Source organism: Accipiter gentilis, chromosome 9, assembly GCF_929443795.1.
Source record: "Accipiter gentilis chromosome 9, bAccGen1.1, whole genome shotgun sequence".
NCBI lineage: Eukaryota > Metazoa > Chordata > Aves > Accipitriformes > Accipitridae > Astur > Astur gentilis.
In genome coordinates, this window is record NC_064888.1 from 30271424 (window position 1) to 30287478 (window position 16055).

Consider the following 16055-nt stretch of genomic DNA (forward strand, 5'->3'; position numbering starts at 1 on the left):
CCGCAGCATGCTCCTGGAGAGGACTAAGCCCTCCCATCCCAGCTTCTCTTTACAGACCTTGGGGGAAGAGGTGGGATCTCCTTTTTATAGTTAAAGACAGAACAGACCTCTTAACAGGCTGAAAAAACTCCATTTATTCTGACAGGCAGTGCAGCAAGCCAAACTTTAAACCAACAGCCAGAATCGTGCAGTCAGACAATAGAGAGCTGGCCTGAGCGTGCATTTCCAAGGGCACGCTGCGGTCTGGCTCATCTCCCCTATGCCATCCCTGCAGTCGCTGCTGGAAGAAGCTGTGTGGAAGTGCGTGCCATTACTCTGAGGAGAGGATATCCATCATGTCCAGGCCCTTTCTGAAAGCTGTCAGAAGGACAGTGGCTCAGGCCAAAAAGATGTTTGCTTATCTTTTTGGCCAGCGTTGCAGAAATCCCTGTTTGCATTTAACCTTCTCTCAGTTTCCTTTATATCCCACTGGCAACTCTAATTATTCACTCCTTATTGTACAGTAACAGTGTCTGCAGAGCCACAGCATCCAGAAGCAAAGAAGACTGTGTCTCTGGTGTTCCGTGGCCTCCCAATTGGCAGCCCAAGCTCAGGCTGCCTGGTTGCACCCCGCATTCCACAGGCACAGCCCCCCAGAAGCTGTCGAATCCTTTTGTGTGGCAGCACATGAGCCAACCTGAACCTGAACAACTGATGCAAGATCCTCTGGGAGCCCTAAACACCATGCCAGTTATTTTAGGAGGAGGTGGAGGTCTGGTATCACAGGACTGCATATACGAGTTCCCAGGGAAAAGGCATTTGTAAGAGTGGTGACAAAAAGTAATAGAGACAGTGGTTGAGGAACTGCAGTCCCCAACCGCTCTAATCCATCTTATTTAGGGCTTTTCCCACAGCCTTACCTGGTAGAAAAGGGATGATTCTTTGCTTGGGGTCTTTCTGGCCTCCTTCAATAGGGAACTTGTCCAGAAGCTGCATCTGCAAAGGAAACAGAACAAATATCTTAGGGGGAAAAGATGGACTGGCCACACAGGAACCAGGGGATCTCTTGGTCTGTGTGTGGTTTAAAAGAGGATTAGCAAAGCAAAGCAACTGCAGGAATTACTCTGCCTCATTGCAGGGGAGTCTGTACATAAAAAGGTACAATACAGTTCACTCCAAGGAAGGGAGGGCAAGTTTCTGGCAGCACAGGAGAGCTGGGACAGGGCCCAGGCAGACATCTGAGCCTGGCTTGCCGCTGCTCTAAAATTAGGCTCTTATTCTTCATTACAAAACACATGCCTTGTCTCTAATCCATAGCCTGCCCACATTGGTGGAGACACCGTTTTTACCTGTCCGTATGACAGACCACCCGCCTGGCTAAAAATGCTGTTCAAGCAACCGGATTAAAGCGTATTTATAAAACACCCGCTCTGCCTTCTTGCTGGCAAGGTACTGCCCACTGCCCTGGTCCAGTAAGAGCACTCCTGCTTTCCCAAGGAGAGAGAGATGGGTTTGGGGGGAGTATCTTCCACTGCAGTCCCTACATGGAGGACAGCAGCAGAGAAAGGGAAGCAGGGAGGGTGGCCTTGGAGAGCAGAGCATCCCGGAGAACACCACCACCACGAATGGCCAGATAGCACAGCTCAAGGTGAGCGTGCTCTCAGCCTGTGACAAGCACCCTTTAGCACATGGTTGTGGACCACCTGAGCCAGAGTTTCACCCACACCAGCTCAGATCTTGCCCCACCAGCTCCTAAACCCTATCCAGCACAACCACCTGTTTCTAAGACACCCCTAAGGGCCGATCAGGCTCAGGATCCTGTTGTACGCAAAGTCGCAACTAGCCTTCAACCTGAGGAGCTCAAAGGGGTATTGATAGCTATGGCCAGCTTGCATGGTGGAGCAGACTGCTGACCACCAGTGACTTTCTATGGAAGCAAGCCTAGGAAAGCAGTACGCTGACCTGATGTTCCTAAATGACCCCTACAATTTCTCTTTGGGTGATGACCCTGGATGGACCAATGCCACTGAGGCTGAACACCAGCCGAAAGCCCATGCGCAACCTCAGCCAGAAAGGAAAGAAGCACCTGCTCCAGCGGCATCTTCATGGACATGCCCAAGAGAGACCATCCCCAGCCCCGAAAACTGCCAGAGCCTCTCACCCTTCCCATTCATCCTCTGCACCCTTTCACTGTCATTCAGCCCATGGTGCTACCAAGATAAATATCCAAATCTTTGTATTCTACTTCATCTTCTCCCACATATCAGATGTACAATGCAATGCTCTATGTCCCTGTTGATCACACACAAAAGCCCCAGCTCCCTTGGGCTAGGGGAACACCAAAGCTCCTGCCAGCCCAGTGACTTGTTTCCAACAGACCAGGAGAGATGTCTTTCAACCCATGGTCCACAGGCCCTGTGGCCTCTGAGGAAGGTAAGGAAGGAAAGCAAGCGGTCCTGTTATTTGACCTTGCAGGACCCCTATCTTCTCACCTGAACTGGATCTACAGCTCAATAAAAATACCTAAAGTGGCAGCAAAAGCTGCATGGCGGGGGGCGGGGGATCATCAATCAGCATTTAGTCTCATCAATGCTACGTGTCCAACAGTGAGGGTGTGTGAGTTAACAGCAGTTTTGCTACCTCAACAGATTTCCTTTAAAAAATATTTTTTTGCTAACATGGGGAAAAAAAACAGTCAGAATTTATTGGTTTTTACCATTTTTGTTTTAAGCATACAGAAACCTTCTCCTCATCCGTGGCACACAACATCTCCAGCATTTTCACCGTATGCTACAGCAAACCAAAGATCAAGAGGAAACACAGGAGTAGAAGGAACATCTGTGCAGGAGAAAAAGTTAAAAGATCCCACATGTTTCCCCATCGGGGAGTCGGCCTGGTAAATAAATAGACCACAGCTTTGTGGATTGTTAGCTAACTCACTTTTCTGCCTACAGAGACATGGTTTTTATTGAAAATGGGAAATTTTGTTTTCTTGTAGGTAGAGCTCCGGGTGTCTAAGGTCAGGCATGGGCAGGAGTTTTGTTCAAAGGGGAAAAAAAAAAAAAAAAAAAAAAAAAGAGGGGGAAGGAATCCCCACTGATTGACTTGAAGTTTCACTGTTGCTATGCTTTTAGCCAGGAAGGCAATTCTCACTTTACTACAGGGTGACTGATTCAAGCTGGAACTGATACAGTCAAATTCCCATGGTTATTCTTGGAGTTAGATTAGCTTGGCTAATACAAGCCTTTTTAACCACATGAAGAGAGTCACAACATGTATAACTTAGCGCTATTTATCTAAAGGGTGGATATCAGCAAAACAGATACAATAAACTGCAGCTGGAAGAGTTTGGCTAAACTTTCCTAGACTACACTTTCCGCCCTGGCTCTTGCCTCCGCTGGGAGGGTCTGGATGGCAGGGAGCTGGGAGGAGGCAGAGGCACTCAGGAGGCCACTGCTGCAATTCATGGGGACACAGCCTGTCCCAAAGCAAAGTCCCTGGGAAGCATGGAAGTTTTCTCATTTTCTTCGACATATTAGACCATCCCAACAGGCAATATGCACATTTGTGCAAAACTGAAGGCAAGGAGTTAAGCTGCTGCTCCTCTAAAAGGCCATACAAGGTTGGGCACCCATGGAGGAGTGTGACAGTCCCTCTCCAAGCCCCTGACCCCAGACGACACTTGCCTCTGGCTTGTGGATCAGCCCCTGGACCAACAAGTTGGATCTGACATTTGTGCTGCCCCAGCAAGAGAGACAGGCTGGTGTTCCACAGCTGTGCAGGAGGTTCAGGAGGAAACTACTGGCTGAATCTCAGGCATGACACAGGAAACCCAACAGACCTAAAAAGGATCTGAGCAAGGATATAACCACAGCCCAGCAACTACGCCCCTGCCTCTATGCCTGGCTGTTCTCATTAACACCTAAAAAAGCACTCACAGCATGACAAAATCTGTACAGATGAGTACTAATGGCACAGAGAACCTGCAACACAGCCTGGAAGGTAATGACTGCCCTTCAGCTCTGCAGCACAGGAAACCCTTCAGGATGTTAAACCCAAACAGGGAGCAGCAGAAGCACAGAGCCTTTCTCAGCATTTCCCTGAACTCAGTTCTGCCATTCAAAGCCAGTGCAAGTTAGATCTAAAATCCTAGAAAAGCAGCATTCGGTATCCTCCCACCCATGGAGAAGGATGCAAAGCAGAAGACAAGGAAGAGACGGATGCAGGGGAAAAAAACCAGCAATGGGCCTGAATTAAACATCCCAAATCTCCCAGAGGTGATGGGATATCCTGACCCAATGTCTAACAGCCCCACTCAGCCTGGCTCCAATAAAAGGAGACATTAACCATGGAGATAAGTGGAGCAGCCGGGAATGGAGGGAGCTCAGGGCTAAACCACAGAAACTCCTCCTGGTAGTCACAGCATTTTCCCCACAGGGATGATTAGCAGCCAAGGACCAATACACAGATTTTCAGTTCACTTAATTAGATGTCTGCAGAGCATCTGAAAGTCAAAAACTCTTTAGTCTGTGACAAATGTTCTTCCATTAAAGGAAATTATTGCTGTCACTATTGCAAATATACATATGATTGACGAAAAAAATCCTTCACTTAATGCCCCAGGTTATTCTGCTCAGACACGGGCCGTCTCCACAAGTTGTTGCTCGCATTTTTGATATATGACATTTAACTTAGGGACAAGATTTGCTGAATGAGAAAGTCATCCTGTCACCTAGAGTAAAAGCATCCCAGCATGAAGGGAAAGAAAGGAAGTCTGGATGCAGAGTCTTGAGGGATGGAGTTAGGGCTGTAGCTGGCTTGGGGCAGGCAAGAAAACACAAGTGGGCAATGAATTTTGGCAAGCCTGGGGGAGGTCATACTCAGTTCATCTGCTTACAAGTGTTAGTATGTGAATCCCATCATGGGGAGCCTCCAATTGTATGACCGGTGGGATGACAGAAAGAAATCTGTTACTGTGTCACTGTGTCACAGGGTGGGGGATCCATTTGGAAACAGGGAGGGTGTATGGAAACCAGGAAGCAAGCTTCCCACCCATTCGGGCAGCATGTCTGCAGTCAGGCTGAACAAACACATCCCACTCCGGCTTCTTACACAACAGATGCACATCCACAAATAACTCACCACCAAAATCACCTCCCCGGGCTTTGTCTCTGCAAACTGCTCTGTATTTGCCAACAGCTTTCCTACATAAGTCCCACACAGAGTCCTGCCTTCTGCTCTGAGCAGCTTCCTTCTTGCTTCTGCACTGAACTAATTTATAAGATCTGCTATAAACCTTGTGATCCAGATTATGACTTTCTTACAGTGGTCAGCAAGTGATCATGCAATTAATCCCATTAAAAATCAAGGGAATTACTCATGTGAGTTGCTGCTCATTAAAATGAGAGCAGGCTCAGAGCACTGGCCCACTCCACTCCTTACTAAGTCCACATAACCATGAAATCACTTGACTTGCAAGAATGGAATAGGAAGATTTCAGTGGTAGCAGCTCTCATAATGTTGAAGTCCCAGCTCTCTGGAAGTGAGCAATTATTTGAGAATTAGCATTTGCTGTAAAATCCAACCAAAGAAAAACTACTCTAGCTTTTATGGTGCAAAGCATAAATCTGAAAACATGACCCAAATTTATCCTTCAAGGTCCAGAAACTGAAAGGCAAATAACATAGAGTCCCCACACTTTTGATACAAATGTAAGGAGCTCTTGAAGCTGCCTCACACAGGTAAATGGACAATAAGAGGTGTAGCCAGTGTCCTCACAGTTAAGCTGTTACTTCATAGAATCACAGAATCATTTAGGTTGGAAAGGACCTTTAAGATCACTGAGTCCAACCATTAACCTAAGACTGCCATGTCCACCACTAAACCATGTACTTAAGCACCACATCCACAAGTCTTTTAAGTACCTCCAGGGATGGTGGCTTAACCACTTCCCTGGGCATCTTTCTTCTCATCTCTTCTGCTTCAGGCCACCTTTACCTAAGAACGCAAATATGTCACGAAGAAGGATATGCTCCTGCACACAAGGACCGTCTGGGCTCAGCAATCACCAGCTGATGGCATCTGCAGTCACTTCACGTCAGTTCTGCTGTGAACATAAGATTCAGTCCCTGTCTGCCTTGCAATGGTACCACCTGATTAGAAATCTTAGAAAAGAAAAACAAGCGCCCCTTGAGATGTAGCATCTCTGGGTACAAGAAACCATGCATCTGCGTGATACTCATTTACTTACTGCATTTCATTTATCCTGGTTAGATTTTCATAAAACAACATTTCTTTCTGTTTTACATATAAGGACTTACAGCACCTGAGATAAGGAATGACTTCTCTTTTGCAAGACAGGCTTTTACTCTGCTGTAAGCCACTCAATGCTGGGGCACGAACATATAAACATTTTTTATTCATATTCAATGGCCTGATCCTGTGGCATTTGCCAGTAGGAACTGTGTTCCTGATTTGGTCTCAAGGTTTTGAAAGTTTGTGACCAAATCTTACTCCCTGAAATTAATCCACTGAGACAGTTACCTGACCTCCACCTATGCCATACACCACAGACTCTAGCTGGAGCTTCCTGCTGGGCTGTTAGTTCCTCCCCTTCCTTCCTCACAGCAGTTTTAACTCTCCCCCAGTCAGAACAGTGAAGTTCTCCACACCTCTTAAAATGAGCAAATTATGACACCCACATAATCTGTTATCAGCATGTATATCTTGCTGGTTCTTTTTCAAGTGGATGTAGGTTTGTCATGTGCACAGATAAAATCAAAGCCTTACAGGAGGTCAGCACTGCAATCATGGGAGATTTATTTTAACACACAAAGGCCCCGAGGATGACTTTCATCCAACCCCCTTACTTTGGCAAGCGAAACAACATCCACTGCAGTAAGGGGACCCAGGACTTTGACCTTCTGCAGAGAGAGATGAGGCCTCGCTCCCTTTCTGCAGTGTCTAACTTACGTGTGTCCCAGAGAAATAGCAGATGAAAATCAAACCACAACCAAGAGATGAAGAGCAGCAGATTTTTGCCAAGGTGCCCACAGAAACCCTAGCAAGTTTGCCACCTTACTCTCAGTCACTCAAGTGGTCCCAAGGCTACAACTCTTCCTACACTGAATGCCAAGAGGCGTATTAGATTCACATTTTCCAAGTGCTCATTAGAAAATGCATTTTTCATTAAAAATGAGGCAAGCCAACAATTACTTTAATGTAGCCACTGCTGGACTTGAAAGGTAAAGTACCTGAAGGCATCAGGCACATGGTGATCCCAGCTCTCGGTGATCCCTTCTCACGAGGCTGATCTGAGCTCAGAATCCCAAGGGAGAAAGAGGGGCTACAGCCAACAGAGAGATGGGGCAGAGGAGAGCGGGCATCTATACGTGTATAGGGTTGTGTGCACACTTCTAAGACAGGGCTGCCAAAGAAACTGGAAGAAAAGCAAAGGTGCTACCAAGGATCTAAAACTAGTGATGATGAACTCACACCCTCAGCTGGAAGGGTTCAGGGCATCTGCAAATCAGAAAAGGTTGAAAGTCCCCGATGTAGATAACAAAGCTTAGATGAGAAGGGGAGGTAAGATACCAGAATAGAAGAAGGGTTATTAATTAAAACCCTAAGGAGCAGCAGCAATTTCCTTTCATTTTGAAGTTGAAAACCAGCTGTGCTGCTCACTGATATGACTGATGGTTACAGCATCATCAGCTATATTGTGAGTTATAAACGGTGTGATCTGCAAGAAAGGGACGGAACTGGGTTGCATTCTGTCATCTGCTGAGTTTTCCCATGGATAAACCCTTCCGGTCCTGTCTCTGCTTTTGAATCTGCAGAATGTGAGACAGATCTCAGGAAGGTGCCATGAGATTTAATCAAGAGCCATCAAACACTCTGAGCCTTATGCTGCAGAGCAGGAGTCAGAGACTGAATTCAGAGGAACTGTGCTCATCTAAAATCACCAGGACAGTAGCAAATGGAAGAAGTAGTATCCGTGGTTTTCAGATATGCTTATCCTCCCATTTGTGGGCTTGTCTATCTGTAGCGTATTCCAAATCCTGGTTAACCAGAGCATCCAAGGGGGTCTTTCACTTACGGAAGATGGTTAGCCACCATTTCCAGCAAATGGATCTCATGCTATTAGGTGACATATCAGCATTTAAATGTCAGCAGGTGAAAACAAGCAAGAGAGTGGAGAACATAAGAGCCCATCTCACAGATTCACCTTCTACATGCTGGTCGAGAGAAGATCACTTCTTCAATGGTTTGATTTCAGGACAGATTTTCTGCTAAGGTTAATCAGTGGAGCATCCATGACCTAAGTGGACGGACTTGATTTACTCCAGCTCAGGACCATACTTGCTAAGAGCAATGACAGAAAGGCATGCATGACGGGGAACAAAACTGCTGCCCTTGGGGCAGATCCCTCCGCAGGATACAGCTGCTGGAGAATTTTCTCTAGATGTGGGTCACACTGAGCTTCTTATTATTCCTCCTCTGCTTCACCCTCTCACAGACACAAGACAGCAGAAGATCTGCCTAACTCCAACCCCTTCAAAATTAGCCAGAATAGAGCTGTTCCTGAGCATAATATCAGTTAGTAAAAGTTTGCAAAAGACTTGGAGATCTTTGGGTGAGGGCATGAAACAGACTGAGCACAGCACAGCCCATCTGTTAGCTGCTCACACAAGTAACTGACATCTTACACGGCAGAAGGAGGTGAAACCCCATCTCTTCCTAAAGCAGTAACCAGTTCCACAATGCAGCAGGAATAATTATATCAGGCAGGGAGTGACACTGTCTCTCTTGTGGTGTTACATGATGCCACAGCATGCACGAGAATTGCATTAATTCAATCCCTGAGAAGCAGCAGCAACTGGCTTTCTTTTTATTTTGAAAGAGAAAAAAAAAATTAAAGCAAAAACCATCCGGATAACCAGCTGACATGCCTGACGATTACAGCATTATAGGATATGTTCTGAATTAAATGTAGTGCAATCTGTGAGAAAGTCAAACAAAAGCAGGAAAATGCATATAAAATAAAGAGAACAGACATTTACAGCATGGTGTAATCCCAAAGGAAAAATGCCTTTCTCAGGTCTGAAAATTTCCACCAGAAATCTTGGAAATCTTACAAACCTCTCAGTATCCAACTAAAATAGCCAGGGGAGGAGAAGGGGGGGAGCAGAGACTGGGGGTCTTTCCCCAACGTGATCCATCAGAAGAGGGAATGCTGTTTCCCAGCTGAGACTTTTGGTATTTTTCATACAGAAATGCAGCTTTCTCTAAAGGCTCTACAGAATGAGCCCAGCATTTGTGGCTAACACAGACTGGCAAAACATTCGGAGGTGCTGGTTTGGGATGACAGAGGCACTTGGTGCATCTCTGAAGAGCTTCTCAGAAAGCCCACACTGTCCTTTCACAGAGCTGCTATTGATGTCTCCTGCCAGAAGGATTTTCCTTCCCCAGTGCTAAATTAGACTGGCCTCATGCGACTTAACCACACTGGAAGATGCTCAGACAAAGGCTACTTCATACTTTTCCATCTATCCATGGTGATTATACGTCCCTTGTTACTCTGCTATCTACAGTGGATTTGTCCTGATGGCAACCCTGGGAAGTAAGGCCATACCATAATGCCTGTTTTAGAGAGGTGCGGAGAGATGAGTGCTGCAGTTATGTGACACAGCAGGGTCATGCAGAGATGTCAGAGCCATGCTGATGCCATGTGCCATCAGGTCAATTAGCTTCTGAGGAAGACTCATAATTTTGTGATGGGGTGCAAGCATTTTGGCTTTTTTCCGGAGGTGGCACATCCAGAGCCAGCCCAGGTGCTCAGGCTGCAAAACCTGGACACGTCCTAAAAGGCTCGCTGCAGGTCACAGCGAAAATCCTGGCTGGGGAGAAGAGCTGACCACAACGGAAGAACATCTTTCCTTACCTCCTGCAAGTTTTTACTCTTACAAAAATCACAGGCCTTAACGTGTTCCTTCAGACTGCACATAAGCAGCAAGAGACCAACATGGTCCAGTGACAAACACTGCAGTAATAGTGACAATTGCCCCTGGACTTTAAGGGGAGCAGGACCAAGCTCCCCCATAACACTGGCCTCCAGACAGCAACAGAACTACATCTGACAGCACTGTCAGAGCAAAGGTCCCATTTTTAAATATGATGGCAACTCTAAGAGCTTCACTGAAAGGGAGCAAAGCACCAAGGTCACTTCCATTAATCACCACTTCCTACAACCCCTGGGAATTTAAAAAAATATTTACCTTCCATCCTTTAAATTTCAACCCTTTCAAGGCAATGACTGAAATACAGCATAGCCCCACTGAGCTTTTGGGGTTTATCGGTGGATTAACCTTACTGAGCCACTCCGAAGGCCTCACAACGTAAAAACTGCAAGTGCCTAAATCCTGCCCAGGAGAGACCGTTTGTGCAGACAGGAGCAGCTTGGCCCAGCACAAAGGCTGGATGGGTAGGTGGGAGGCTGCAGGGCTTTAAACCCGCTGGTCCTTAGGAAACCCCTGGCAGCAGTGGCGAACGTTGCATTGCAGCTGCAAGCAAGGTACTGGAGGGTGCATCCTAAAAGCAGCACAGAGCCATTAGCAGAGTGCTGCTATTAATTACATACTTGCTGTTAGCAAAAACACCCACCAAATATTAAGGTCAGCATGATTTGCAGGCTGGTTTGGTTTTGCTGCTGTCTGTTTTGTCCAGTGCTGTCAGATTATCCAGGGAACAAAACTATTGACCTGCCCCACAACATCACAGATTTAGGATGGCATCTTGCAGAGGGGGCTGGTTCTTCATTTAAGGGTCCCCTCCTGTGCCAGTGGGACTCCTCCTGGATTCAGCTGGTCCCCCAAAGCAAGAGGGGGGTCAAGGGCTGGAGTATCACATTTGTTGTGCAATGTCCTCCTCTACCCTTCCTTACTCCTCTCTCAAAGATATAACTGCTGATTTCATTGGTGGTTTAGGCAGGGACTACCCAGACAGACAGACCCCATCTTTGCAAACTGATTTTGTTTGAACCGGTGCAAAGCCTGGCACAGGAACGCTCTGAAACCTGATTTATACATCAGATTGTCATTCATCTTGCACCCACAGGATCCATCCTTAGAGAGATTTCTGCTGTTCACGTAGTGGTGACCACAGCTGTAACTAAACCTGCTTAGAAACACACCCTTAGTTAAATTGGTAGAGTTTTGTGAGCATGCAAGAGTACTCCCCCTGCTTATACTACTATGAGAGAGATGAGGCTTTAGCTACAAATGTATGAAACTTAATCCCTCTGTTTTCATGATCTACATCTTCTCTACAGCCTGTTAGCTCTGCTTGATATATTGTCCCCTGGAAACCACAAGTAACTTCAATATTGAAAACAGAAACAATAGCTCCAAACACAATGGCACATTTTGCTTCAGAAACTCCATCTGAAATGGTATCTACTCATCTCCATAGGACACTGCTTGTAGCCCTGGGGAGACGGGGGAGAGCGACCGCCCAGCTCAGTACAATGAAGAAACTGTGCCAAGCACAACATAACCACAGGTTTCAACTCCACGCTGGGAGGAGGCTCCTTTGTCTTCTTTTCTCCCTCTCTCCCTACCTCCAAACCCCGAGATGTTTTGCCTGCGTATCTGGTTCCAAACACATGTGTCTCCCGTCTTTGGGGGGATTTAGAAAGGAGTACAGACAACAAATCCCACCGCCCGAGTGGGCAGACGGAGCTGCATGTGTAACAGATACCTTGCTCCGGGCCTCGAGGGAGGTAAGCAAGCAGCCAGCAAGCCAGGCGGTTTCCAACAGCTCAGAGCCAGCTGCCAGCCTTTACACTCCCAGCCCCAGCGTGGGCCCTTCGCCTTGGGCACTGCCCGGCCCCGGGTGCTGGCGTCTCCCCAGGACGCTCATCTGGCACGTAGGGACAGCAAAGGTGGTCAGTGCGCACGAAGGACAGACTCCAAGCCATGGTCGCCCACTTGGGCTTGCAATGGAGGGAGGGAAGGATTTATGTGCTAGAATATAAGAACAAACCTAGGCTTGCAAAAACCTGTCCTTACCAGTGCTTGTTGCAATGGCATCTCATGGGTTGGTTTCTCTCTGCAGATTTATTTCTGGGCAGGGGAAACAAAATCCACAGGTATCAGAAAAGCCGTTTTAAAGAGACCTCCCATGGCTAGCACAACCACACAACACAGGCACCTTAGCTGGACTCTCAGACCCATGCCAGCTCCTTCCAATCACTGCCCTGACGTGCAGCATGGACACTGTTCTCTCCTTGAAAAAGAAAAGGGGGATTTGGGTAACATTCGAGTCCTTAAAGCCCATACCCAGAAGAAGGATCCCAGGTGACCTGAACAGCCATCTCAAAGGACCTTGCAGATGGACCAGACCATGGATGCAAGACTGCACTGGAAGGATGGACAACACATCCTGCAGGACAAACCTGACCAAGCCCCCTAAGAAGGGAGACTGTGACTGAAACCTTCTTTTTCTAAGTACAAGTCTGCCAGAGAAGCTTTGTTAATTTAATTGAGAATTAAAGCAAACCCTGGGAAAGTGGATGGGTTTGGATGGCAGCCACGGCGGCTGCGCGTGTGCTGCTCGGAGCAGGGTGGGCATACCGAGTGTTTATGGGGCCTCTGCGTTACGCTCTGCATGCTCGTGCATTATTCCAGGATTTTCACTCAGATAATAATCATCCAGCCCTGGACGTGCCGCTCGTGGACCAGATGGTATTCTGTGTATTGTACCAACTAATCACACGCAATATTTGGCAGGGTATTAAAAGCATCGATGGAGGTCTTTGACAACGGTGGGTGTTTTTTTGGTCTTTTCTAATCTCAGTAGCTTTCCAGTGGTGCAGGCATGTTGTCAAGATATACTGTCAGGGCTGTGACCTTTCCAGACTTGCAGATGATAAAACTGCTACGAGTTGTGAGGGACAAACTGCACATGGAGGCAAACGCCTGCATCTGGGAGGAGAGGGACTCCTTTCAGCTCCATCATCCCCTCAGGAGGTTTCCAGCCTGTATCCCTGCCTGGTGGCATTTGCAAGACCTGACAGTGGGACTGCGGATGGTGGGACCGCGGTCGGTGGGATCAAGCACGGGAGGTACCTGGTATGCTACTACCTGCCACAGGCAGCACGGTGCTGCCTTGAAAGCCAGAGCTGTTGCACCCACGCAGGAGGTGCCTCTCCCATCCCCGTCAGGGCAGTGGCTTCCTGCGCTTTAAGCCAAGAGTGGCCGCAGAGCCACATGGGCTGCACACCAGCACCCCTTGCTTCACACGCAGCTGGCTACATGTCCACCTTGCTAGTGAGCACTCGTGCCTGCTCTCCTCTGGCAGATGCTCTTCCAATGACGCACGGAAAGGTGCATCATCAGGGACCGTTTGTACATAACTGGGCACGTACTCTGTTGTAAAATGAAAACATACATTTTCTCCAGCCTGTCTGGCCACATATGTAATCCACTGTGGCCAGGTGAAGGATACACACTGATTGTATGATGGAGGTGTGTTTGGGTGATGCAAGGAAAGGGTCCTGGGGAGAGCAACCTGCAGGGAATAGGCAGCCACAACAACTCATCCCATCCAGCAGCTCCTTCCCAAACATTTCTGAGGGCTTTCTGAAGGCAAGAAGGTGACCTACAAGCTGCTTTGGTGGCCAGGCTGATGTCCATCCAGGACAAGACCAGTGAGGATGCAGATTTCTATGCCTTTCCATGTCTTGTGACCAGCTTTAGAAGCTGGATGGGGCAGAGACGGGCAAGCCAAACAAGCATGACAGTTAACTTGCATTGACCCTGCTAGGCACTGTGCAGGCTATTTCTCATCCTCCCTGTGGCTTTGGACTTGTCTATTCTGTCCTCCTCCCCATCACACAAAGCCACAATAAAGAGACATCAGAAGGTTGCCCAGATTGTGGAAACAACCTCACAGATGTGTTGGAAAGTCCAAGTCTAACCAACAAGCTGCAGGTACCACACAGCCCTCTTCTGCCCTAGCCCCCAGCTCAGGCAGGGAATTAACATTTCACAGAACCCCCCCAAAATTACATGATGATGCTTTGTCACAGAAAGCATCCAGGAACATGGTAACTTGCATCAAAGAGATTCAGGCCGCATCCAGGCCCTGTAATTCCTTTACGAGCAGCAGCCAAGCTGTCTGATGGCACTACAGTATCTAGACCTGGCTGCTGGTTTTGAGAGCCCACGTGATCCTCATGTGCTCCATAGGGTTATTTATTGAATTAGCTTTTAGTGCCTCAGCATTATGGCTGTAAGGGATCAGGGTACAGCTTCTCTAGGGAAGTGCCACTTCAGCCATCTGCAGAATCTAGCCCTAAAACTTCAATTTAAAAAAAAAAAGATCCCAGGAAAGAAGAGAAGTGGGGATGAGGTGGGAGGAGGAACAACACATCAATTGCTTTCTACCAGGACACAAAGCAACTTCAAAAATTACATTCCACGTATGTACCCTTCTGAGAGTAAGATAGACTATTTCAGAGCACAGCATGACCCATTTTCCATCAGAAGGCAAGAATCTAGCCTCATCAAAGCACAGCTACTGCTAACCTCCCTTCATTATCAAACAGGGACAGAAAAGGGCATGGGAGGCCAGCAACTACACACCTGTGGCCAGCACACATATAGGCACAGTGAGCTGCTCTTTGCCAGCAACCCAGATGCAAAGTTATCTCACTTAATTAGGGCTTCCTCTGGGGGGAAACCTTGGCTCGAGTAACTGAACAAATAAATTACACTACCAAGCACACACGCATACACACAAATAACCCATTTTGCTCAGCCAGGTGCAGACAATTGTTTCTAGCCCGTCATCTGTGGCTGGTGCATGTCTCTCCATGAGGTCAGATGCAGGAGAACATTGTGCTGGCCAGGAAAGGAGAAAAACCTGAGAGCAGCTTAAGAAAAACAGAAACAAAACTCAGAAGAAATTTTCCCTGCTCTAACAGGTGCAGAGATGCGATTATACGTGCTTCAACACACGGGCTTTCAACACGGCCTGAGCATCACACTGCAGATCTAACATGGTTAAGAAGGCTTTGAAATCTCACCCCTGCTTTGAACCTTGCAGATTAGTATCAACATAGAGAAGGATTTGAAGCTGGAGGAAGATGCTCATATTTCGAAAGCAAGCACCAGCAGGTGAAGGGGCATGCAAAGGGGCTGTTCTCCATTACAAGCAGTAAGAGCAGCCTAGGCAGGCAATCCCCTTCCCTGGATGGGGGACTGAACAGCATTAAACAGTGCAAAAACAACAGAGCCTTGAAAACAAAAACAAATTTCCCTTCTTAGCCATATTGAGGCATGCAACGAGGCAAACCGCCAGACAGCTTCACTTGCCTTTCTGTTAAAACAGAGCAGAAGTATATGATTCAAACATCAGTGCTTCCAGTGACAGATGGGCTGACACTGTAATAGTATCTCATCTACTTAAAAGCATCTCTCAAATGTCAAAGCTGGAAAAAGAACTCCAAATTTTATATCCTGAATCTTAATGTGTCCCTCGAGGTACTGCTTCCAGATTTGATCCACGCAGAAAGAACCTATTTCTAACATCAGATAGGAATATAGAGAAAGGAGGAAAAACTAAGAGGATGAAGAGATACTGCTGGGGGGTTATGGGGGCTGATTCTCAGCATAATGCTGACTCGCAGGAGTCTGCCAGGTCCATGAGATGTGCAGGTGCTCTGTGTGCCTGCAAGCAGATGAAAAAACAATGAAACTACTCAGAAAAGCAAGAGGAAGAGCCAATTTCTGCAAAATCAATGATTTCTAGGTTGCAGAAGGACCACTTTTCCATGCTTCGGCACTTCATGCAAAGGTAATTCTTTTTTCCACGATGCCACTGGATTTTCAGGTACAATCAAATTCCCTTCCCAGGGGAACCTGTCTTACATTTGCCTTCCCAACTGAGAAGTCTCCAGGAGCTATTACAGTGCCACTGACAGCAGTGAGCACACAAGGATTGTGTGGGCAATGAATAACTACAAACTGGCTTATATTCTTTACCGAGAGGGTGGTCAAACACTGGAACAGGAT

The 16055-nt window shown here is 47.2% G+C and overlaps 1 protein-coding gene across 3 annotated transcripts in view; it reads right to left on the bottom strand.

Annotated features, from left to right (window-relative positions):
- SH3PXD2A (SH3 and PX domains 2A) overlaps window positions 1-16055 on the bottom strand; it is a 268881-nt gene that overhangs the window by 190806 nt on the left and 62020 nt on the right. For all 3 annotated transcript variants that reach the window (XM_049810140.1, XM_049810141.1, XM_049810139.1), the window contains exon 3: window positions 900-975. In XM_049810140.1, the coding sequence (XP_049666097.1) occupies window positions 900-975 (76 nt within the window). The remainder of the gene's footprint in view (window positions 1-899; window positions 976-16055) is intronic.